The sequence below is a fragment of the Vitis riparia genome, chromosome 18 (genome assembly GCF_004353265.1).
Source record: "Vitis riparia cultivar Riparia Gloire de Montpellier isolate 1030 chromosome 18, EGFV_Vit.rip_1.0, whole genome shotgun sequence".
NCBI classification, from domain to species: Eukaryota; Viridiplantae; Streptophyta; class Magnoliopsida; order Vitales; family Vitaceae; genus Vitis; species Vitis riparia.
The window spans coordinates 251174-277559 of record NC_048448.1 but is presented as its reverse complement, the minus strand read 5'-3'; the positions used below and the strand labels follow the sequence as shown (position 1 = coordinate 277559).

General features: G+C 39.1%; 4 protein-coding genes across 5 annotated transcripts in view; 1 reads left to right on the top strand and 3 right to left on the bottom strand.

Annotated features, from left to right (window-relative positions):
* LOC117907560 (tetratricopeptide repeat protein SKI3) overlaps positions 1-1229 on the top strand; it is a 45747-nt gene extending 44518 nt beyond the window's left edge. Inside the window, exon 22 of the mRNA XM_034821140.1 lies at positions 729-1229. Coding sequence (XP_034677031.1) covers positions 729-910 — 182 coding nt within the window. The 3' untranslated portion in view covers positions 911-1229. The remainder of the gene's footprint in view (positions 1-728) is intronic.
* Positions 1230-1538: 309 nt separating this feature from the next.
* On the bottom strand, positions 1539-4374 carry LOC117907562 (protein LYK5-like). Its single transcript, XM_034821143.1, has one exon. The coding sequence runs from the start codon at positions 3713-3715 to the stop codon at positions 1724-1726; it is 1992 nt and encodes a 663-aa protein (XP_034677034.1). The 5' UTR covers positions 3716-4374; the 3' UTR covers positions 1539-1723.
* A 161-nt stretch (positions 4375-4535) lies between these two features.
* LOC117907563 lies at positions 4536-15555 on the bottom strand. 2 transcript variants are annotated; one of them, XM_034821145.1, is made up of 10 exons: positions 15064-15555; positions 13676-13903; positions 13431-13552; positions 13129-13189; positions 12744-12884; positions 11759-11866; positions 11293-11521; positions 10934-11185; positions 9389-9482; positions 4536-5031 (listed from the first exon to the last, which is right to left on the bottom strand). In XM_034821145.1, exons 1-9 carry the CDS (start codon positions 15223-15225, stop codon positions 9424-9426), a joined length of 1362 nt encoding a protein of 453 aa, XP_034677036.1. In that variant the 5' UTR covers positions 15226-15555; the 3' UTR covers positions 4536-5031; positions 9389-9423. The 2 variants fall into 2 exon arrangements, with proteins under 2 accessions (XP_034677036.1, XP_034677035.1); XM_034821144.1 differs by having other exon boundaries at positions 9389-9475; positions 15064-15547.
* On the bottom strand, positions 5212-7562 carry LOC117907561 (protein LYK5). Its single transcript, XM_034821142.1, has one exon. It carries the CDS (start codon positions 7532-7534, stop codon positions 5462-5464), a length of 2073 nt encoding a protein of 690 aa, XP_034677033.1. The 5' UTR covers positions 7535-7562; the 3' UTR covers positions 5212-5461.
* Positions 15556-26386: the final 10831 nt, after the last annotated feature.

The following is a 26386-nucleotide window of genomic DNA, read 5'->3' as shown; positions in this document are numbered from 1 at the left end:
AACAAAATTGTCAACCTAATCCAGCTATAGTAGCATACCAACAATGTATTCCATAAAATATGTACAAATATCAATAAAGATGCATTTACGTTGTTGAAAATATTTCCAAAAATGTGAATGTTTATACAAACTCGTGAAATTTGTTTCCCTAAAGTTTGGCTTAGGTGACAAGGGATTGGGAGTGAAGGCTTCTTGGTCAGTGCAATATAGACCACCAAGAAAATGTTTCTTACCAAATAAAAGGTGAAATGTTAAATAGAACTTTAGGGAATGTTAAAGGAAATATTTAGGGTCGGTGTAGATAAAATGCATTGTAACAAGTGTCTGATATACTAAAGGGCAAAAAGTTTGCTTCAATGTGGCATATGGAAAAACTCAATAATTAGAATATCATTAATTATATGGTATCCCATTTGTCCACTGATGACAAATTCTTATAGGAATCATCTGGCATATGGACAATTATCTATTCTAACATCCAGTATATCAACAATGTTAATGATATTAAATGCATGCCTTTCATAATGAAAATTTTCCTAGAACTGGAACCTTCTGTTTCCTGTATATACCATCTGGTTAACAAAATGGACTGTAGGCTGGACGCATGACAAATGGGAATATAAATCTAATGGAGATTCTAGATTCTGGTTTATAAACAATTGTTGGCTAAAGTGCAATGCTATGGCTGCATTGAGTATATCTTAATACTTGCTTTATATTTCTTACAGAGGTGAGGCCTGCTGAACTCTTTCTTCAAATGCATTTGCTTGCAAGACACTCCAAATCCGGGTCTGAGTCATCCTCCTGTGTGGAGCCCTATCAGAGCCAACAGAGGTGGGTTCTCCGGGCAATCCATTTGAACCCTTCTTGTTTGAGATATTGGAAGGTTTTGCAGAAGTTAATGCAGTGATTTGCACTCACCACCATTTCATGGACTGGGTGTCGAGGAAGGCTAAACGCTCAAAATCCCATCAGTGTGCTTCTGAGATCAACTCAAGTAGTTACTAAAAAACTAATCAAATTTCAAATCCTCATGAACAGATGTGCTGGCCATTGTCTAATCATATCTGTAAATTATGTCATCATGTTGTTCCAAATGTCTGTAGCTTAGAGCATGGACTCTACATATTGTAGTTCATGTTGAGCTGAAAAGTAGGTTTTAATTGTTTAGTAGAATTGATATATTTTTCAACATTTAATAAAAAGCATAAGGATTTCCTTTAGGCAAAGATGTGGTGTTAATACCCTTTTTTGGATGCTGCACCTTATTCTTGTATTTTTCATGATGTTTAGGCAAAGATGGCATTTATCTAATGTAGGAAGTGAGTTAATTCATATCCTCATGGGTTAACAGGCAGCTCCTTTTTGGTAACAGCTGTGCTGCATTGTGCGCCATTTTACATGTCATGAGGAGTTGCTGAAAAAGTGGTGTGTTTGCATGTGCGGGGCCAGCATTCAAGTAAATACTATATGCTGGAAGCATATCCTCTGAAATTGAAGCTTTTTGAACTTGGGAAGGGGTTAAAAAGGGAAGCTTCTTAGTAGCAGAAAAGTTGAATTGCATGCAAAATTCTCCTTAAATCTGAAATAGAAGCTGTGTCCCATTACTTCTACATTCTATTTCTAACATAGAGAGAGAGAGAGAGAGAGAGAGGTAGCAGGAGTAGTGGCTTGTGAGTGAAATCACCAGAATTATTGCTGGAGGTAAGAAACCAGGCACCTATCACCCATGGCTTAGAAAGCCAGTGGATTGAAAATCATCAAATGAATCCCAGTCCAAGGAGGAGGAGAGAATCTTGGAGAGGACAATCAAAATGTCAGACATGGTTGGGCGAGCATTAAGATCATGGGCAATGCAAGATTTAGCCAGCTGGGCCATTGTGAAAGCCAAATCAAAGGGGTAGTCATGGGTGAGGCAAGGATCAATGAAGCCTCTCAGTTTGTGTCTCACATCATCCCCCTCAAGCACCTCGTTTACTGACACACACAACCCCCTCCCCTCCTTGTTTTGAGAAGGTGCGGCTTCCTTGCCTGTTAACAGCTCCAATATCACCACACCAAAAGCAAAAGCATCCAGTTCTGGGGTAATCAAGCCATTCTCCATGTACTCAGGGGCCATGTAGCCCTGAGTCCCCACCACATGTCTCGTCAGTTGCAGCCGTCCACCTCCCCCCACTTCATTCTCCAGTCTTCTTGCCAGCCCAAAATTGGCGACCTTGCCTCTCATATTACCATCCAAGAGGATGTTGCTGCTCTTCAAGTTCTTGTGTATACATGGGGGATTGGTGAAGTTGTGGAGGTAATTCAGGGCATTCGCCACATCACAGGCTATTTGAACCCTCTGCTTCCATCCCAGAGTAGAACGAATTCGACCATCACCATGAAGCCAGTCGCTGAGAGACCCATTCTCCGCATACTCATAAACTAGGTAGGTGTTCCCCTTGTGTACGCAGAAACCTGAAAGCCTGATCACGTTGCTATGATTGATCAGTTTCAGTATATTGATCTCCTCAGACACGTCTCCTTTCATCATCTTTATGGCCGCATCATCACCCTTAATCAAACCCCTGTATACACAACCCTTAATTCTGTTAGCTTCTCCGAAAAATCCAGCTGCCTTTTGCAACTCCTCATACTTGTACACCGTCAAGGACTCTACTGCGTGACGAATGCCTCCTGAAGAAACAGATAATGATATGTTGTTTTCCATGGAGTACGAAGGCTTCTTCGTGCCTCCTCCAGCTCCCGGGACCGGCTTGTCTTGTCGAGATTGGAGACGGCGGCGAAGTAGACATAATATAATTCCGGAGGGCATTAAAAGAACGAGTAAAGCGGCTCCAATCCCAACCCCAACATAAACCCATTTCTTGGAAGAATCAGCCCCTCCACCGTTGGGGACTACGGGCGATTTTGGAGGCGGTGGAGAGAGGGTAGTTTGGATCCTGGTGGGAGGATTCTTTAGCGGGACAAGAATTGGGGTGAAGGGGAAAATAAGGTCGGAAGAGAGGCTATTGGCATCAAATATGGACTGTATGTCATCGACACCGAAGGTATCTGCAATTGAAGAGATGTAATCGCCCCAAGTAACGAGATAAGTGAGCAAGTAGTTGAAGCCGGCGGCGGTCTGGTTGGCGGTGGGGCAGGCGCACATGAGAGGAACCAGCAGGTCCATACCCACGGAAAGGTTTCGATAGTAATATGGGTTGTGAGCCTTGAGTGCCTGGCAAGTGGTGAGGCCTTGGTAGGTGTTGTTGGCGAGGGTGAAGTAATTCTCGAAATCATACTTCAAGGTGTAGGAGGCGTTGTACTGGTAGAAATGGCCTGAACAAGAACAATTGACCGGCACAATGAGGACAGTGTCCTTGGGGATCTTGTTAACATCCGAGATTTGGTTAATGGTGGCGATATCAGAGGGGTTGGAGTTGAGGAGATAGGCTATGGAAGGTGGGGAGTCGTAGGATGGTGGAGCGGATCGAAAGGTGAGGTAGGAAAGACATGATTTGCGAGGGCCGTTGCAGACGAATCCCTTGGTATTATTAGAGTTGTTGTCGCAGTCAAGCTGATCGTTGTTGAGGTAGGCTTGTTGGGCCTGCAGTCCTGATACCAAGAACCAGTGGATGAGAACCACCCTCCACCACCAACATTTTACATGAGATGGACTATTATTATGCATATTCTCCAGAGTGTACATGGGCATGTGCATCCAAGACAGCATACTTAAATAGTTATAGATCAGGAGAGAAGAGTCTCTAATCTGCAACTCTTGCCGTGCTGTGGAATTCCAATTCAGAGCCTCGTTATTTGACTGACTTGACTCCAAAGTCCTAAGTGCTTATTTGACTGACTTGACACCAAAGTCCTAAGTGCTTTGCCCCCACCTTGACCTTGACGGCTGACTGCTCCATCTATTGGCCTCTTCCTCCCCATGCCCTCACGCAACTGTAAAGGCCTCGCCTCCAATTTCGTTTTTCTTCATCCTCCAACTCGGCATTTACTTGTTTTCATATTTCCCATTAACGTATTTTCTTCTTGTTTTCACATAACATTGATTGATGTATATTACGAACATTCCTCTTTCCAGAAGAAGAACAAGAGGAATAGCCCCGGGCTGACCTCCCCAAATTTCAATCCGTTCTCTACCGTTCTTTGGAAACCATAAAAATGACTTGGATTCCCCCATGACTTGCAATAATACATTTTAAAGCATTCTTTCTCTAAATAATTTTTCTTCCTTTTTCTCTTACCAAGAAAAACCTGTATTTCTACTTTTATGAGATGTTTGTTTCATTCTAAGGTTCTTTGTATGCAGAGCACTCCTTAATATTGGAAATATTGGAAATGTGGAGCGAGGCAAGGAACACATGGATGCGGATGAAGGAGAAGCAGGCAGGGTTTATACTAAGCATCTGCCCTGCATGTAGAAATTAGAATAATATAAGGTCACACCTGACAAGGCCTGAGCAAGAACATAATCTTGAGATTGAGGAATAATTCATCTTGAATTCTCCTGTCTGTGATATGTCTGCAAATGATGGTAGGCCCAAAATATCACAGCCAACATCTACCGCCTGGTTGTGAAGCTACAGCATGTATTCACAGTCTTCAAATTGGAGGGAAAGTTTGAAACACTAGAGGATTAAAACTCCAAATGGTCAGAGAATGCTGATGTTACAACATGTCAGAAAAAAAAAAAAACCCTGACTGGGACACACAGGAAAAAGCAGTGGCATCTTCACCTGCTAGAACCAAGATGACAAGATTAAGGGGAGTTGCTGAAATAGAAAAGAAACGCCATCCATCTTGGAATCAAGATTAAGAAGGTAACACAAGATTAAGATAAGTATGCCCTCCTCATGTCATTTTCTACAACAAGATCAATCAGATAACCCAGCAACTTCATGCATGATCTCAGACCTCAGCTACAAACGATTCCCTCCAACTAGCCTGTCAATTGACAATCTCACTATACTGAATGAATCCTCTCAAAGCTGATTGCCCGGTGGTTTACAGTGCCCAACCAAACTTGACACCCTACATGATTTCACAGCATTTCATCCAAATCTTAAAACTAGATGAAAGAGGAACCATGCAAAGTGAAAAATAACATGTAAGTTTGCTTGAGATGGAAGCATATCTGTCAATTTTACTAATTGCATGCAGAAGTATTCATATGCTCTTTATTAAAACAGAGGACAGTTTGAATTTCCAGAGTGAGTTGTTTTAAACCCCAGCAGGGGAACACGGAAAATACTTTTAATTTCATTGCAATCAATGTAATTTCATCTGGCAGGGCAGCTCCTTCATGCCTACTTTTACATTCCATTTCTAGTTTCTAGAGGGGAAAAAACAATAAGTGCGAGGTGTGACTTGTATCAAGCAGAAGCTCACAAAATCACCACTATTGTGAGTGGATTCGTCTCATTGTAAACTTCCATATAGGATATATGGATGCAACGGTTGCCTATCTACCATGGCTTAGAGAGCCAGAGGCTTGAAAATCATCAGATGGATCCCAGTCCAAAGAGGACGAGAGAATCTTGGAGAGGATAACGAAAATGTCAGACATGGTTGGGCGAGCATTAAGGTCATGGGCAACACATGACTTGGCGAGTTGGGCCATGGAGAAAGCCAAATCAAAGGGGTACTCATGCGCAAGGCAAGGATCAATGAAGCCTCTCAGTTTGTCTCTCACATTATCCCCTTGAAGCACCTCATTTATTGACACGGATAACAACTCCCCTCCTTCTTTCTTTTGAGAAGGCGCAGCTTCCTTGCCAGTTAACAGCTCTAATATCACAACACCGAAAGCAAAAATATCTAGTTTTGGGGTAACCACACCATTCTCTACGTACTCGGGGGCCATGTAACCCTGAGTCCCCACCACATGTCTCGTCAGTTGCAGCCCCCCTCCATCTCCCTCTTCATTCCCCAATCGCCTTGCCAGTCCAAAATTGGTGACCTTGCCTCTCATGTTACCATCCAAGAGGATGTTGCTGATCTTCAAGTTCTTGTGTATACATGGGGGACTGATGAAGTTGTGGAGGTAATTCAGGGCATCCGCTGCATCATAGGCTATTTGAACCCTCTGTTTCCATCCCAGAGTAGAACAAGTTCCACCATCACCATGGAGCCAGTCGCTCAGAGCCCCATTCTCTGCATACTCATAAACAAGGTAGGTGTTCCCTGCATGTATGCAGAAACCTGAAAGCCTGATCACCTTGCTGTGGTTGATCTGCTTTAGAATGTTGATCTCTTCAGACACATCTCCTTTCATCATCTTTATGGCCGCATCATCGCCCTTAAACGAGGCCCTATAGACAGAACCCTTGATTCTGTTAGCTTCACTAAAATACCCAGCAGCCTTCTGCAACTCTTCATACTTGTACACGGTCAGGGACTCCATTTCCATACGAATCCCTTCTAGAGAAATAGACATAGATGTTTTGTTTTCCAGGGATTTTGAAAGCTTGGTAGCTTCTCCCAAGTCCAAAACTGGCTTGTCTTGTCCAGATTGGCGGCGACGGCGAAAGAAGCAAAACATCATTCCAGAGGAGACTAAAAGAACGAGTAAAGCGGCTCCAATACCAGCCCCAATGAAAACCCATTTCTTGGAAGAATTACTGCCTCCACCAGAGGGGACCATGGGGGTTTCTGGAGACGGTGCCGGAGGCGAAGAGACGGTAGTTTGGATCTTGGAGGGAGGATTCTTAAGCGGGACGAGAATGGGGGTGAAGGGGTAAATAACGCTAGTAGAAGAGAGGCGATTGGCATCATATATGGACTGCACATCATCCACACCAAAGATGTTAGCGATTGAAGCGATAGTATCGTCCCAGGTGACGAGATAAGAAAGCAAGTAGTTAAATCCGGCGGCGGTCTGATTCGCAGTGGGGCAGGCGCACATGAGCGGAACCTGCAGATGCAACCCCACCGAGAGGTTCCGATAGTCATAAGGGTTCTGAGCCTTGAGGGCCTGGCAAGTGGTGAGGCCTTGGTAGGTGTTGTTGGCGAGGGAGAAGTAAGTCTCGGAAGCAGATTTCAAGGTGTAGGTGGTGTTGTGTTGATAGAAATCACCTGAACAGGAACAGTTGACTGGGACAATCAGGACGGTGTCCTTGGAGATTGTGTCAACATCGGAAACTTCGTTAATGGTGGCGATCTGAGCTGGTTCGGAATTCAAGAGGTAGGCTATGGAGGGTGGGCTGTCGTACGAAGGAGGGGCAGATCGGAAGGTCAGGTAGGAATGGCATGATCTAGGCCCGTTGCACTGGAATCCATTCGTCTCATTGAAGTTGTTGTCACAGTCAAGCTGGTGGTTGTTGACATAGGATTGTTGGGCCTGAGCTACTGACATCCAGACCAAGAGGAGGAGTACCATCCTCATCCTCCACCACCACCCCCCAAATTTAATGTAAACACGACTGTTCATATTCTTCTCCATTTCCATATGCAGATGCATACTCTGTGGCAGAGAGATGGGGAAGAAAACTTTTTTAACCAGCCATAACCAATCTTCACCCACTCCTCTCACCATCCATAAGGCATATTATACTAAACTAGTGAATTCAACGCCTGCCCTCGACTCCTTATAGTCGTTGCCACTCCGTGTGGGACACGCACGACAGCTTGACCGACGCCAATCCGATTGGACTGTAACGAGTTTTATGATTTATAGAAACAAATATAATATCTTTCCATTTTTCAAATTTTATTTTCAAATTTTATATATATATTCATATTTTTTAATTTAAGTTAAATAACTTTGAACTGAAGTTTTATGATTTATAAAAATAAATATAACATCTTTCCATTTTCCAAAACTTATTTTCAAATTTTTCTTTTTATCAACATGTAGAGTCATATCATAAAAAATATATATATATATATATATATATATATATATATATATTAATTTAAGTTAAAACCTTTGGAACTTTATTTTAAACTGAAGTCTCAATTGTTAATTAAAATTTCATTTTTCAACTAAAATATCAATCATTAATGAGACTTTATTTTTGAATTAAAACCTTAATTATCAATTAAGGTTTCAGTGTAATTTTTTACTTTAAAATTTAATTAAAAATATTAAATTATAAATTATTATTAAAATTAAAAATATATACTTTAATACTAAAAATTTATATGTTTAAACTTGAAGATCTAATATTACTTCAATAAAAATAAATTAATAAATATAATAATAAATAAATATTTTATTTATTAATAAATTAATAATCTTAAAATAATAAAATTATATAATATATAAATAAAATATAAAATTATATAATTTATTAATTTAAGATATTTAATTTATTATATTTTTAATTAAAAATGAAGTCTTGACAATTAATTGAATCATTAACTTAAATTTAAAAAAAAAAAAATTATGACATGGCTCCTGTGTCCTATGTCCTGTGTTGTAATAAATAGACTAGTTTGAAGTTTGAACATGAATTTTGAAATAGATGGAAAGCTTATATTTCTTTATATGAAATGGCTATTTTGCCCAAAACTCCTTCCTGAGGCCTTTGAAGTTGCAAGTTTAAGTTTTAACCCACCTTTAGGCTTCAACCCATTAGCCTCATATGACTCTACCTGCTGTATCACTGAAGCCTCACCTCTAACTACAGAAAAGAGATCTTTCATATTCTCTTGGGAAAGCCATTCTCTTAATCGGCCTGAACAAGACAGGCACCAAGCATCAACAGGAAAGGCAGTTCTTCAATTCAATGGAAGCAAAATAAATTATAATAGCTCCAAACCAAAGGAATTTACGAAGGGTACGACCGGGTAAGCCTGCCTAGAAAAGCCAAGCGTGGAAAGTTTCTTTCATTTTTTCCTTCCTTTCGTTTTTTTTTTTTTCTTTTTTATTTCCTTTCCCTTACATTTTATCTCAACTTTTCTAGGAATTAAACATAGCCCAAATGTTTGGTTATTCACGTGGATATATATTGCTCCACCTCACCCAGTTGGTTTCCTGGTGTTTTACAGTGGATATCCAAACCTGATATCCCACAATATTTCACCTAAACCGGAAACTAGATCAAAACCAGAACAGAAGCCTACCCAACATGCAATCATATCCGTCAATTTCAATAATATAAAGAATAAGTATTCAAATAATCTTCTTATTTTTACAAGAAGCACTGTGAATCTCCTACTAGGACAGAGCCATAACCCCAGGCAGGGAAACACTTTTTATCTAACAAAACTTTTCCCATGGCACTTGCATCATACATTCATTTGGACACTGATAATGATAAGTCAGACAGTGCATATAAAAGACCTCAAGGAATCTTTGATGCTAATACATTTTTAAAATTAGTAATTCAAGAACTGGTTCAGCAGCAGAAAATCTATGCTGAATTATAATTTTATCATCACTCACTTTGTTAATCAAGCTTGTCTTTGCAGAGGCATCGTCTAATAACTGATATAGCAGCGAAAGTAAGCCCAGCCAAGGTGAGAAGCAACACTGCAACATGGAATTGGAAACAGCACAAATCAATCTCGGAGGAATAGGAGCATAGCAAATGCAACAAGGAGATTATGCAGTATAAAAACACTGATACAATTACAGGATTACTTGACCATCATCCAATGTGGAAACACCACCTGGTGGTGGGTTGAAAAGAGACTAGGGACACAGGAGTAGAAAAAACTTGGTTCCTTGTCAGATGGTAGGGCTGTTCTTTTAAACTTTTCTTTACAAGAGATAACATTTATGAGGAAAAGTTGAAGAACAGCATTATCTGTCTTAATGTGTAGGGCATTTCAAAAATAAAAAGTAGGGTTTGGAATACATAAAAAGAAAAAAAAATGTAGTCAGAAGTTAAAATGAAGTGCAGATGATATTTAAAAAATGACAATTTTTAATTAATGTGATCAATCAATGAAGTTCAAACAATAAAAGCATTTTCCACAAAAAAAAAAAAGATTAGCAAAAAATGAGTATAGTAATGTTCGAAAAGAATTTTAAAAACTAGGATAAAAATAAGTCCAAGAAAGAATGGCAGACATGGGTTGCAAAAGATTGCACTTTTCTTACATATAAATCCATGAATAATCTTATTTGCCGATCAAAAAATGGGTTGCAAAGATGTTCTTGATGTCAGCTGAAGAATGAAGAAAATTAACAAGGAATACATGCAAAAGCATAAAAAGATGGGCAATAATGCGCAATATAGAACCACAAGATTTGACTGCAGGATAAAAGAAACAAAAATATATTTGGAATTTAAAATGGAATACAAAAACACAATTAAACACTGCATTTTTCTACAAACATTATTCAATTTCACTAGTAAAAATTTGATATAAAAAGTATAAGAACACAAAAACTAGGATAAAAAATAAGTATAAGAACAGTAGGCAAACATAAGTTGTTTTGATAAGAAGGCCATAGATGCAAAAAAATTCATAATGTAGGACCAAACAACAAAGAAAATTAAAACATAGGGAAAGACAAATAAACACAAAAAAAAAAAGAGCAATGATCTGATATGCAAGTGATGCTTCCAAACTATATGTTAGTGCATACAACCATAAGATTTGACAGCAAACAAAATATAAAATTATATTCATATTTCAAAACAGACTACAAAAAATTAAAAAAGATGCATGGAACTGCCTGTTCTACTGATTTCCATTGGATTCATGAGGAAATACAAATGGTATTAGAAATGCATTGTTTGTGAAAAGTAAATTTCCACAAGTGGAAAAAGAGTATCAGACCAAAAAGAAAAGTTCTAATATAGAAACCAGAGTATAAAGAAAATGCCAGGTCCGTCATCATTTTTTTCCTTTTACAATCTGACAAATCTTTGCTCCTCAGATTGTATGAAGCACTGAAAATTTCATGTGCTGAAGCAAGAGAACAAATTAGGTGAAGAAGCATTTAAAAAAGATGTTGCAAGTATCTAAGACAACTTACTAGCTAAAGCACAGAAGAATAGAATAGCCAGGCGGTGTCTAACAATCCATGGTAGAGTGACTTCAAGAGAGCAGTGCTTCCTATATTCTCCAGGTTTAATTCTGTACAAAGCTCCTACGCTTTGGGCTTGCAGTTCCAATAATGAGGTATTTACACTTAGCACTGGAAATCCATTCACATCTCTTACTTCCATTTTCACTGTGACTGGAGTTGCATCCCAATCTATCTCGATTGCTCCAAAATTTGGCTGGCCTAGAGAAAGTCCAATCCCCTTTTAAGATCAATAAGCTGAAAACCTCATGACATATCCTTGCCAGAAGGTGCATAAACAATAATAATCCCAATGTTAAAAAGTATACCATATGTGCATGATTTGCGTCTGCAGTGTTGGCCCATAACTCTCATTGTAGTTGGTGCTAACCATGCCACAAATCTGACTATGAAATTTAATGGTGGTGGGACTGCCTTCTCAACAGCTTGGGTAATCCCACTAGCTGTTATGTCAAATAATGGATATCCAGTGGCACAGTCATACCTGGTAATTTCTCCAAAATGAACATCTCCACTTATGAAGAAGACCCCATCTCTCTAAACAAGAAAAGAGGAATTGTAACATGGAAAGTTTAAAAAGAAAAAGGAATAACAGTTTTAGATGTCTAGCATTATATGGTTAAATGTTCTCCACTCCCAGAATAAGGGGGGGAAAACTGCCACACACGAGTTTCTTGTGCCACAAAATATGAGATCATAATTGAAAATTGCGGCACAAAATTGGAAATATGCAACATGAAATTGAATTTGGAGTTCAAATAAAAGATTTATCACCTTGCTATCTGCTATCAATTTAAAAAGGCGTTCTCTCTCCTTTGGAAACCGTCCCCAACACTCTAAATAAAATATTGGACCGGTTATTGCTGAAAGATTTGAAATAACCTGAAGTGTAGAAAAATAAGAAAGGCGGACTGATCATGCCAAATTGCACAGTAAAAAACCTCCTAATAAAAATCTAGCTTAACATTTCCAAACAATCTAAGAAGCAATCCATCCAGGAAGATATTATAAATGACAATCCATCTAGGAAGAGTTTGTAAATGACAGCTTGTGATTGCAAAACATCAATAACAAACTACAAGCTGAAACAAAAAACCATGCTTACAGGTCTTTACATGACAACAATGTTGCTTATATCTGAGTGACTCCCAAAACACTCAAAGAAATGCTTATAGGAGTAGGACCTTAAACACCATCAAAGAAATGGTTTTTATTTCTATGTAATCAATTACCTTCAACTCAGCAGAGTAAATCTACGGTGAATTATTGCTATCAATTTCACGGCATTCCAGAATGCTATGACCAGAATTTTCCATATGGGACAGAAACCATATCCAGATGGTCCACATTCTTATTACCAGAATTCAGGTCTATTAAGTAAGCCAAATGAATCCAGTCTACCTCGGGTGATCTAGCCAAGCAAGTTTCAGTTTTATTTAAGCAGGAGAGAGGAAGGCAGAGAGAATCAAATACTTAGAAAACTTCATTCTGAATTCCAACTAGGATGTTCGTCCAAAACGCAATCTAAAATCGGCTACAAAATTGGCAATGTAAAAAATCTCAAAGAAGATAAATTGGAAGGGGTAGACGCACAATTGCTCAATGATGTATTTAACTCCTTATGATGTTTCCTAACCGTAACCAGCCTTAAAAACAAAAATATGCATGTGCTTTGTCATGTAAACAATGATAACTGCATGCACTGTAGCCATTACAATTAGACAATAAATTTATGCAATACAGGAAATTCATGCAATACCTGAATAGAAGATCCGATTATGGTAAGGGCTGATGCAGAGCCCTTCAACTCGCTTTCTAACCATGTCCATTGTGAGCTCCCCAATATGCTTCCGTCACTGAACAGTGGATCTCTATGGTATCTAGTATCTAAAAGAATAACCTGAAGAAGTTCATCATACTCAATCAGAACAAGAGGTCCATGTAGGTCTCTGTCTAAATGTGCAGTCAGTAGTTTGCTGATTGACGTTTACATGGAATACAAATAAGAATCACCAAAAGCAGCTTGCAGATACCAAAGTACAAACACACACACACAGAACCTAACCACTGAAGGTCTGTTTACAAACTCCTATATGAAAGGAATAAAGTATGAGCAGAGTATCTAAATTCATTAGCTTTGATACCTTAATCTGCCTACCAACAGGACCAAATGTGTATGATGTATAAACACCAGCCTGCTTGCGCCTACAATATTGAACCCATAGCAAGTGATAAAACAGCACAACTTCTCCAAGAGAAGCAATAAATTTGTCATTAAATACAAAAGTAAATTACCCTTATCATATGAATCCTTACAGTGCCATCAATTTTCATCTATTTCTCATAGGTTGACACATTGTGTGGGAGTGTAGCAATATCTTAACCAACTTATAGAAGAAAGGTACATAATCAAGAATAATTATCTTGTGAAAGGAGGATAGCTTACCGTGGACTATCTTGAGGTTCATCTAAGAAATCCAGGAGAAGCCTTTGGCTAGTGATCTTCCCATTAAATTCTTTTCCAGCATCATTTAACCCATAGTCATGGTCATCCCATGTACCAATCACCTAAAATACTCATGTATAAGTTGGTTAGACAATAAGAGAAGGTCAGACATAAATAATTTGATCATTCAATAAATGAGCATTTGCCTCCCACTAGGTTTAATTTAAAATTTTTGCATGGCACACCTTAGTATTCTCTAGAAGACGAGAATAACCAGGATTTGTCTTAGTTTTCTTATATCTGGATTGCATTTCCCGCTCTGAGGAAGGAATAAACCTGGGAACATTCTTCCATGGCCCAATAGTCCTTTCTTTTCCAAATAATTTGAAAGGGCGCCTAACATCCCCATAGATGTTGTCACCCAACCAAATAAAAATTTGAGGATCAAAATCAATTATTGCATTCCATATGGGCTGCAAACAAGAAAAGTTTTAACATCAGCCAATGACCATCCAATCAAAAAAAATTCTGCATAGAATATCTTCAAAGATTGCAAAAAAATCCTTTCATGAATGGATCTAAAACATTGATTCATCCGTAAAAGGTAGCCATGATCTGAGAGATGTAAATAAATGAAAGATAATAAAATGAAGCCACCTCAATCCAAATTGTTGAAAATGCAAGTTAAAATAGTGCTCATTTGACTTCAGAATTGAGTGAAATGGATGCCACAATATCTTAGAATTCAGTGTACCATTACAAGATCAGAGGGTAGTAATATCATCGGAGTGAAGTTATATTTTAATTAACTAATTGGTGGGAGCGGAGCACACTCTGTTTTTTATGCAGAATAGGAACTGAATGATGCTTCAATGTATAAAGAGACACAAGCAGTTCACATGTTTACATGAATATAAAAATATAGAGATTCAAGAATTTATGGATGGAAGTTACCATCTAAATGCTCAATATTTGCTGGAAATTGATGTTTGATGAAAATGTAATGGAAAGGAAAAACCAAGTAAGTTGATGGCTTGTAGTTAGACTCCAAATTTGATTCCCAGCAACCAAATTAGAAAATTAAATTCAATAACGAAAGCTACAAGGGTTTGGAAGAACATGACTTCTGTAGCCAATCCCAAAAGGTTGGAAGAAAGCTTCTGCTGAAACAAAAATGGATGGGATACATCGCAGATATAATTTATACATGAGATTTCCCCTTACAAATAGGATGATAATAAATCTTTCTTACTTTTCTTTTCCTTTTTTTTTTTTTTTTTTTTTTGTTCTTTATCTAAATCTGTTGTTGTTTGTGGCAAATAGATGTTAATGTTTCTAATTGTATGAATTACCAACTTCAATAGTATTATATTGCTTAGTCCGGTCAATAAAAATAACAAATGATTTAAACCACTATCCCCACCTCATCGTTGATGAATCATTACCTATGAATGCAATAGAGAATGCCAAAAGAAAAGGAATAAGCACCAAGAACATGTGAAAATAGTAATAAAAATCATTTTAAAAAAGAGGAGAAGAAGAAGAAGAAGAAGAAGAGAGACAAGAAGAGAAAGTGAAAAAAAAAAACAACAAATCAAAGAGATGTGTCGAAAGAAAAGAACAAGCCCTAAACCTGAGGAGCGCTTTGGTTGGCGCATGATCCAAAGGCAATTCGAGAAACAAGAAGAGCCTCTTGAGAAGAAGTAGAGGAAGCGCTGTACGCAATTGGTAGGGCGATCATGACTCGCATCACCACCGACCACAGCAACCACAGTTCCAACACCGACCTTCCCATTTTCAGCTATTTCCAATTATGAACAAGCCAAAGAACCTGCAAACACACAACAAAGCCGTGCCCGAAGGCCAATTGTATTGGCAATTTGGCATCCACAATCTGTGGCAGTTGCAGTGAACGAGAAAAAGCTCCTTCACCCTTCACCCTTCACCCTTCACCCTCGTTGTTATTCCTTCCATTCTTAAAGTTACACAAAAGAAGGAATCCATCAACGACTCTTTTTCCTTTCTTCGTTATTCTTTTTTTCCTTATGAGAGCTACGAGTGAATCGCCCATTTCTATTTTCCATTTTTGGCTTTTTTTTTTTAACTTGTCCGAGTCACATTGCACATTAAAACACGTACCGAGCACGCCTCACTGAGGACCAAGCTTCGGCATCCACCGACTGACCGACCCACCAGGGCATCGCTTCCCTCCAAAATACTTTTATCGACTTTGTGCCCCCCAAAAGTTCCCATAACCAAAAATGCGGTGCTTCGACCCGATTCATTAAACTTCAACCGCTTTCTTGTTGGCCCATGTTTAACTGTTTGTCCAAATTCACGTTTGAATGATTACTATAATATAATTCGAAATGCACATGATATGTGTTTTGAGCCATAATTTGGGCGTTCAAGAGGTCGGCTTACCAGTTGATGCCATGCCAATTTGAATGATGTCCTGAAGAATAACGGGACAAAATTGGAATTTTTAAGGTAGATCTTATGGATATTGGAAATTGGAAACACTTTTAGTGGAAGATATTTCAAAAGTATAGGTTTTATTGTGGAGCAATTGTCCAATTCACTTAACATACCCTTTGCCAAGGTTTGGCCCATTTCAAAACAATTGGCTCACCTAATCAAGGTCGAGCAATCTTGCCATAAACATTTCAATTAATTTAAACCAATAATTTAGATAGACTCATCAACTTTATAGGATTGGTCAAAGCAAGCCCAAGTCTTATTAAACCACTCCTAAAGTATGTTTTCCCCTTTAAAACAGTTTACCTATAAGAGTAACTCATATGGCACAATTCTCCTTTTAGGACTCAATGATGATATTAAGTTTATTTTATTAAACAATCTTAGGCCCACTTTAGCAAAACAAACATTCAATCATCCTCCTATAATTGTAGGGCCAACCAATATGGTTATAACCACTCGATTGCAATGGGCTCTCTCGGTTCGAGTGTTAACCACTTAATAACAACTCTCATTGTCCTGTAATAACTTAAATATTAAACAATGATCTCAAGCATTTAATCAAATATCAAATTATTTAACCATGCTCATATGCAACATATAAAAGGGTGATTGAGGCTCAATCAAGGTGAATTAACATTTTCATTCTTATGTTCATTCTCCTTCTCTTTTTGTTTTTCTTTCCTTATTCCTTTTTGTCCTATTCTTGCACTAGATTAAAGAAGTTACAATAAAATATCACTTAAATCATATTTTATTTATGAATGTTGTATTAAAGCTCTTGAAGCCATCACTAACCTAGTGAGCAAATTATTAAATTTCATTTATCTTGTTCGCCAAATTTAAGTCCATTTTCAATCCTCCAACGACCATATCAAGAAAACAATAGGACAAAAACTCTATTTTATGTGGAAGAGCAATGTTAATTATGGTTAGATACATTTGTGAAGGTTGAAGTAATTTTCCCCTTTTGCGTGAATTTATCTATGGCACACATGGCAAGAAAACACTGTATAAAGCCCATCACTAAGAATGAATATACTTTATGGGCTTTATAAAAGCAAACAACAATTTTGTAAAATGAAATTGGGGCATATGTTGGTAATAAGATTAGTAGTAGATTGAGCATGGTTACAAAGCAAAGGAGAATGTTTTATAAAAGAGTCTCATTTGAGAAGAAGAGTATAAAAACAATTAATAAGATGTTAAATAATATTTTTAGGAGAACCCATTCAAGAAGAAAATGTGACATCATGAGATAAAGAGGATTACTTGTGACATATTTGCTGGTTAAAATCTAGAGGATACTGAGATGAGAGAGGAAAATATTGTTACATATTTGCTAATGTAAAAATCTAGAGGGATGAAATTTGCTTCATATTAGAGAAATTGTGGACAATGAATCAAATTGGTGGTGTAGAATCAATAATCTAAGAAGTCCTAGACGATTGCCTCAATTACTGGGATTCAATGTCATGTCTATTACAATTAGTGGAGGTTAGAGGTTAGATTAAGTTAGATTGGGCTTATATAAACATAATCACATAAGCCCACTGCATACAGAGGTAAACCTCAAGCCCCATTAATTTTGAAAACCTGATGAGTTGGTGGACCTTATATTCACATAATCACATAAGACCGCTACATACAAAGGTAAACCTCAAGCCCCATTAATTTTGAAAACCTGATTGAGTTGGTGAACGACTATGACATTCCTTGTTTTTGAGCTACAAGTTAAAGAGAATCACTCCATGCAAAACAATGTCCTAGATGTTGATGTGAGGTCAATTGAGGTCAGATCCTCCTTATGTTGTGCCTCTCAGAGCTTCTACCCAGCAATGGAGAACTAGGTGAGCTTCTTCCCTGCACAAAGGATGTCTGAACATGTGGTTTGAGCACGCCCCTTCGAAACTTAAGTTAGACACAAGTAGGTCAGACCCTTTCAATGAGATAATGAATAGGTCAACTTAAGCGCGCGCACCTGGTTTATGCTTTAGGAGGGCTTTTTATAGTGCTCAAGAGAAGGCCACTATAGTGTTGATTAGACACTTTGACCTTCTCTGTAATGATGGTTGCCCTGTAGGTGGTAGGGCAATTATTACAGTTTTGGGTGGCTGGCAGGTGCCGTCAGAAGTAATGTCATGATGTAGCTACCTGTCATTTCAACTTGCTAAAGGTATGGGGCGATGTGTGATAATCAATTGACATGGACGTGATGATCAGGAGATATCCCATCAGCCACTTCCATGTCAGATGTAAATGATTACATGTAGCAAAAGGGCCTTGAAGGCTGGCTGGAAAATGTTGCCCGATTAGGGAGTCTGGTGCCATTTGTCGCATGCCTGTGTGGTCCGAGTGAAAGGCTCCGGACACTGTAGCAGTTATCCGGGTAGTACTGAGGAGAGTGACACGTAGAGGGGAGTCCCCACACTAGAAAGTGCAAATCAAGAATGAGGTTTGATTTGTAGCTAATATGAAAGCGATGACAATATGAGGGCATCTAGTTCAACATATGTTTTTCTTGAAAAAATGAAAAGGAGATTTCATTGACCACCCGTCGTATTGGCGGAGGAGGAAACTTATTAAGGAGCCTGCCAAAGGGATTTTTTATTAAAATATAATATTTAAAAAAATGCACATTGAAAAATATTGATAGAAATACGACACATTTTGCCACATGGGTGCAATATAAGCATCATCAGGAATTAAGAAAAGCCATGTTCCCCATTTATGAAAACCCTTTCTTCATCTATCCATTCTCTTCTTCATTTTTCTTATTTTCTGATAACCGTATTCCTTTTTCTTTACCCTAATCTCCTTGACTCGATTCACCCAATTTCTATGATTGTGGGCTGCTGAGGAGGAGTTGTCAAGCTATCGTTTCTTTTTCCTCATTTGATTAGATTATCTACTCATCTTACTCTTCATTCTTGGGATCTTGTTACTGTAGACCATGGATTTTCTCTTTATTTTTGCTTTCTATCACATTCTTTTTCTAATAACTTCATCTGTTAAGTGTTTCATTTCTCCATTTTTCTAAAAACCCTAATCTTTTTTCTACGTTTTCATATTTTTATTTTTTTTTATAAGTAAAAAGTAAGTATATTAATCAAAAAGAGGAAACACCAAAAATCAGTGCCCTCGAAGTATACAGTGAGTATACACATCGTCTTCTCTTACTAGGAGTCTATCCAATCTAAAAAACTTACAAGAGAATAAGGGTTTTCTACTAAGGAAACCTTGACCCAAGACCAAAGATTACATACAAAAGAATATTTCAACCTTTGAAGTGGGAGTTCCTCATTCCCAAAAGCTAGTTTATTTCTCTCCTTCCAAACTGACCAAAATATACATAAAGAAGCCATTTGTCAAGCCCTGTTGCGCATTTTCCCCACAAACACTCCAGTCCATCCAAGAAGGGTTGCATTCATTGTACACGAAAGAGTCCATGATACACAAAAAAAATGGAGAAAAGAAGGTTCCACAGGACCCACATCTTAACACAATAAAGTAAGAGATGATCCACCGTTTCTACTTCGAATAGACAAAGAAAGCACATGTTTGCCACAGAGAACCCCCTCCTTTGAAGTTGCTCCAAAGTTAAGACTTTACCCCATGAAGCATCCCAAACAAAGAAAGCTACCTTTAGAGGCACTCTTACCCTCCAAATTCTTTCGCTATGGAATAGAGAAGAACCTCTCCACTCCAACATAGAATAAAGAGACTTAACTGAGAAAGCACCATCATTTGAAACTGTCCAGATCACTCTATCTTCCTCCTCCCTTTGAACCCTGAAGGCATGGATCTTCTGCAACAAACGCTCCACCAAATCGATCTCCTAATCATTAAACCCCCTTGCAAAAAGAGGAGTCCAGCCATTCTATCTCCAATAGGGTTCCAAACCTCCGAAACCCAAGCATTCTTAGACATAGAAATGGAGAAATGAGAGGCGAATGACTCACAAAGTAGCCCATCTCCGCACCACTTCTCTTTCCAGAATCTCACTCTTTGCCCCTTACCCACATGGTAAGCTAACCTACCATCTAACAGCCACCACTTCTTCCTGATTGCTTTCCAAAGCCCAACACCGTTTCTTCCAATTACATCCCGAGTACGCCATCCTCACTCCTCTTTGCCATACTTAAGGCTAATTACATGCCTCCACAACGTTTCTCTCTCATTAGCATACCTCAAATTCCACTTGCACAAAAGAGCAATATTCATCAAAGCTAAATTTCTCACACCTAGCCCACCTTTCTTTTTTTCCAAGCAAACCAAGTTCTATCTGACAAGGTGAGGTTTTTGGATGAGAGCTCCCCCACCCCATATAAAATCCCTCTGAATCTTCTCCAATCTCAACCTCACTTTTCTTGGCAAGTAAAAGAGAGACATAAGGTAAATAGGAAAGAGTGCTTCTGATTAAGGTGAGTCTCTCCCCCTTTAGATATATGTTGTCTCTTCCACATAGCAAGCCTTTTGCGAAAACACTCTTCAACCTCATCTCACACAGCTAATGAATTGAAAGGTGTCCCTAAAGGCAATCCCAAATAACAAGAAGGAAGCTCACCCACTTTACAACCCAACTCCAAGGCCAATCCCTCTATATCATGCACCCTTCCCACCGGGATCAGGTCACTTTTCTCTAAGTTGATCTTCAACCTTGAATACACCTCAAACCACATGAGAAGCCAACTTAGATAAGTCATCTGATTTTACGACTCCCCACAAAAAACCAACGTGTCATCTGCGAATAACAAATGCGAGATTTGAAACCCCTCACCACTTCTACCTCTCACCCTCCACCCAGATAAGAAGCCCCCACTAATCGCCCTTCTCAACATACTACTAAATACTTCCATGGCTATCACAAACAAGTAAGGGGAGAGAGGATCTCCTTGTCTCAACTTCTTCGTGCTTTGAAAAAAATCGGATGGAGAACCATTAATTAAAACGAAGAATTTCACAGTGGAGATGCACCAATCTATCGACTTTATCCATCTCTCCCCAAAACCCATATTTTTAAGAACTGCCAACAAAAAGCTCCAACTAACATGATCATAAGCCTTCTTTATATCTAACTTGCATAACACCCCTCCAACATTGTCTTTCAACCTTGAGTCCACAGCCTCATTTGCAATCAAAATTGCATCCAAAATTTGTCTACCTTCCAAAAAGGCCTTTTGGGACTCCGAAATCACTTTCCCCATCACATTTTTAATTCTATTGGCCAACAACTTGTAGAGGCTGCCTACAAGGCTGATTGGTCTGAAATCCTTCAGATCTTCTACACATCTCTTCTTTGGAACTAAGACCAAGAAGGTTGCATTCAAAGATTTAACAAATCTACCCCTTTCATGGAATTCCCTGAAAAGACCCATGATCTCTATCTTTACTATGTCCCAACAAAACAACCAAAAAGTCATGGTAAAGCCATCCGGACCGGGGGCTTTATTCTTGCCCAAATCTGACAGCGCTGCAAACACCTCTCCTTCCGAAAAATGAATCTCTAGCCCTTTAGCTTCATTGTTAGCTAACCTCAAGAAAGACAACCCCTCAACACAAGGATGTCATCCCCCTTCATCAGTATATAGCTTCTTAAACACCCCCACCACACTATTTTTAAATCATTCTCCTCCGTATACCAACAACCATTCACTTTCAACTTAGACAACCAATTTCTTCTGCTGTGGACATTCGTCATCCTGTGAAAGAATCTTGTGTTATTGTCCCCCTCCTTCAACCACAATTCCCTAGACTTTTGTCTCCAAGAAATTTCTTCTCTCAACACCCAAGTCTTATAAGCCTCCTTAGCCACCTTCCTTGCTTCACAATCCTCCAAACTCAGAGTTGAATGTTTCTCCAATTCATCCTAGTACTCTACCTATCTAAGAGTTTCACTCTTCTTAGTGTCAATCAAACCGAAAACTTCTTTGTTCCAGATCTTTAAGATATCTTTTAAGGCTCTTAGTTTTGTCTCCAAAACAAAGTTGAAGACCTAGTAAAAAATAAACTCTCCCACCACCTCTTCATCTGATCCATGAACCCTTTTTCTTCCAACCACATGTTCTCAAATCTAAACGGTGAAGGACCCCTCTTCAAACCTCCACCTTCAAGGAGGATGGGAAAATGATCAAAGACTAGTCTAGCAAGGATCCCCTGCACGGCCCCATTGAATATACTGTCCCAATCCTCTGTCACTAAGAACCTGTCCAGCCTAGACTGTGACTGGTCATTTAACCCGCCTCGCCAGGTAAACAGACCCCCCTGTAAAGGGTAGTCCCTTAGCTCCAGATCCTCCACCACTTCTGTAAATCTCCTCATTGAAGTAGAAAGCCCACCCCTCCTACTATACTCCTCTAGATATCTGACCATATTGAAATCTCCCCTCATACACCAAGGGTCTCTCCATAACCCTTTTATTGACTCGAGCTCCTCCCAGAAAACCTCTCTATCCCTACTGTACACCGGCCCATATACTCCAATGAACACTCACCTCAGCTCATCCACACAATTCTTAAACCGACATGAAACTGTAAACATCCCTTCTTCCACCTCCAACAATTCAACCAATCTGTTGTCCCAGAACACCTCCAATTGCCCCCCTAGAGTTAATTGCCATCCAGTCTAAAAAAACTTCCCACCTCAAGACTACGGACAAGCTCCATACTCTTTTCTTTGATTTTAGTTTCCTATAGACACACCATATCCACTTTATTGGATTTTATAATGGACTTAATGACTTTTCTCTTATCACTATCGTTTGCCCCTCTTACATTCCATGATAAAATCCTTATCTTCATTTGCACCTCGATCTAGAAGCCCCTCTAGACATGCCTACAAAGGTAGCCACTCTAGCTCTTTTGTAGCTTACTCTCCACTCTAACTTCTTTAATTCCCTATTGGCTTTTGAAGTCGAAGACTTCGTCTTTCTATACACACCTTCCTTGCTCTTTTGTTCAATTCTCCTCAAAAGGTACAATATTTCCTCCTCAAAGCCTTCTGTCGGCATACCCAGACAACGACTGAACTTCGCAAGGCAACTGGAACTCCAACCTTCCTCTCTCTTCCCTTCTTTCAGATGAAGGGTCATCATCTCCGCTAAAGGACTCTCCAAACCCAATCCAAAAAGGACTATAGCTAGCTCGAACCCACTTGCATCGCCTCCCGTAGCCCACGGAGCCAAATTCCACCATTCGCGGCCTAAAAAGACTTCCGACATTTCTTCACGCAATGGAATCCTACTCCTTGTACCTTCCATTGCCCTAAACAACCCACTGGAATTTCCCTTCATCCCCATCACAACACCAACGGGCCCCAAGAAATGAGAAGAAGGAGAAGAAACCCCAAGCCCCAAAGAGAGGAGAGAGAGTTTGTGGTGAAAGGGGTACCTGGAAGCTTCATCCAAAAGCGCTTCGTCGGTGAGCTTTAGATGGTCAAGAAACGCATCCTCGACACCAGTTTCTCCCACTACCAGGAGCTCCTACTTCATCCCCACGTTATCCCCGACATTCACAAAGAAAGTCCTAGAAGAGACGGGCTCCCCAAAAGGACCCAGATGAGCCTTAGGAATCAAATACCCAAAATGCTCCTTTGACACATTTTCCCAACCCGAACCCACTGAACTTTGGGAAAGAAGACCCTTGACCCAGCCCCTTACTCATTTTAAAATCAGCCCACTTGTGCCTTTAAAAGATACCCAGCCAACGAACTTGGGCCCAGGCCCACTCGCAGAAGAGCCCTCAGCAAGAGCTATAGCCGGCCTACCCCTATCACTGTCTACATGTCTTTGACCACTGCCACATGCCACCTGCACATCTAACCCCATATTTTGAAACTCAAAATGAGGCTCCCGTACTTTAGCTCAAACGCGTGTAACGCCCCCATCTTCATCCCTAACCTCACACCATTTTTTCATCTCCAACCAGGAACCCGACTCAATCTGCAACACCCGCGATGAAGCTTCCCACCACCGGCTAAGCTCCCAACATGAGTTTCCAACCTCCACCTGCAGAAATCCTAGCCATTTCTTCCCCGAAGCTTTAACCAAAATCCTAGCCCACTATAGCTGAGAGAAGAAAGTGGTTCCTCATCCACAGCTACAACCCCCCACAACACTCTCCAATTCTCTTAAAAACCTCTCTACTCCAAAGATGAAGAGGAAGTCCTACAACCCTCACCCAAACTTCCTTAGCGTGGCTCTCTTTCCAAGTGCATCCCACTTCCGGTCCCCACATTTGCAAGAGAAATTCTTTATTCTTGAATCGTCTACTCCCTCTTAAAAGCACCATATCAGCTTCCCATTTATTTTGAAACTCAAATAACACAAGGGCCCCGCCCAGCTTGGAAATTCTCAAATCCCCCTTAAGCAACCAACTTTCAAATGCCCACCTCTTCAAGGAAGGCAGTAGAGGAATGAACTCCAAACTACCACCAAAACAGCCCACTAGACAACACCCAAGCTGCTCCTCCCTACACAACAGATCCCGGTCCCCTAGGTGCACCCTTAAAGAATCCCCTGACTCTCCTATATTCCTTTTCACTACTGAAAACGAACCTGGCTCATTCTCTGACACTACTCCCCACCTTCGCAGTGGTTGGAACAACCGAAAAGCTATTCCACACAGTTGGAGTGGAGACCCCAAGAGCCCTTAACTTCTTAGCAAACATAAACCAACCCCTTACTAAACCATTTCCTTCTGGAAAAACAAGACAGAACTTTTTAGCCTCCACATCTCTAACCGAGTAGAGTAAGAACCTACCAGCCTCATTAGAACGGCAGTCCAGTCTAAACTTTCTTCCTTCTTCTTCCCAAACTTTTGAACGCCTCAAACTTGACTCACCTCTACACCAGGCTTCCATACCTTCCAACAGTAAACTTAAGCTTTTTTCACCAAATCTTATCTAAGAGGAAAAGTCTTTGCTCCTTTCCAAAATAGTTCCTCTCCGTTTACCTCGAACCACTTCAATGGAGATTTCGAACGTCTTAGATTCTACGGCAAACCAGCACTTTCCACCTTTCGATACTCCTCCATCCCAAACCTACCTCCATTTCACTCCATTTCATGCAGGAGTTGTTGGAACATCACAAGACTTTTGGTTTTAGCCTTCATTAACCACAAGATTTTTCACCATTTTTGATTGTTAGCAAGATAAGATTGAAAATTATCTTTTTGAATTTTTCCTCATCTTTTTCTAATTAGGTCTGTATTTATTTTAGAAAATTTTGGAATTTAGGGTTTCTTATTATGCAAGTGGAGGGTCTTGAATATGTGCAAATGAGGGTGGAATGGCACAAACTAGCTCATCCATTGTTTGGTAAAGACTCAATGAAGGTTAGTTTTTTGTTTCCAAAATATTGCTTTCCAACTTTATTTCATTTTCCATTATTTGATTTCAAATTAAGGTAAAGTAGGGGTCTCCAACGGGCGGGCCGGGCCTAAAATAAGAGGCCCGCGGCCCAGCTCGAGCCGGGCCATGCAAGAATGGTAGGCCCGCGGCCCGGCCTATGAGCCCGCGGGTTGGCGGGCTGGTGGGCAGGCCGGACCGGGCCGGCGGGCTTTTTTATTAAAGCCAAAATGAAACAAGGGAAGGGAGAGGGGGGGATTCGAACCCCTCCCCTCATGGTTAAAATTTGAGGCTTTAACCAACTAAGCTACAAACTTTTTATGTTTATTAATGGACTTAGTTATATGTATATAAAAATACAGTATATTATTTTTTAAAAAAAAATTAAAGGCTCCAACGATCACATGACCGTTGGAGCCTTTAGTTCCATCCCATTATTCCCATATGACCGTTGGAGGCTCCAACGGTCACATGTCAATTTTTTTTTTTTTTTAAATCTTCCTATAAATACATCTTCTTCCTTTTCATTTTTTCATCAAATTCTCTCTATTTCTCTCTCTATTTCTCTCACATTCTACAATATTTCAAATTCTTTATTTTTCCATCAAATTATACAATATTGTTGGTGGTGCAAAACAAGCATTGGTGGCTCCAAGAGTTCAAATTTGCTAGGAATTTCTGCATCGGTTCTCTAATTGAGTAACATGCTTCACCCCTACTACTTTATTTTTTTGTTACATTTTTTTTTATATTTATTACTTTATTATTTTTGGCATAATATTTTATCAATAATTATAATATGACAAGTGCTTCTTCATCTAGTCCATGTGATGAAATATCATCAAATAAAAAATTTACTTCAAATATATGGAATTTTTTTGATAAAATATAAATAATTTTAGAAAATAATAAAAAAGAAATAAAAGCAAAATGTAAAATTTGTAATAAATTTCTTACTAGTGGCTCAAATGTAGGCACAAGTCATTTAAAAAGACATCATGAAAATTGTAAAACTAAAAATAATGTAGATATTAGAAATTATATGCAATTAGGTAAAAATGAAAGTGGAAATTTAAAAACATTTTCTTATGATGAATCTAACTGTCGTGAAGAAATGATTGATTATATAATAA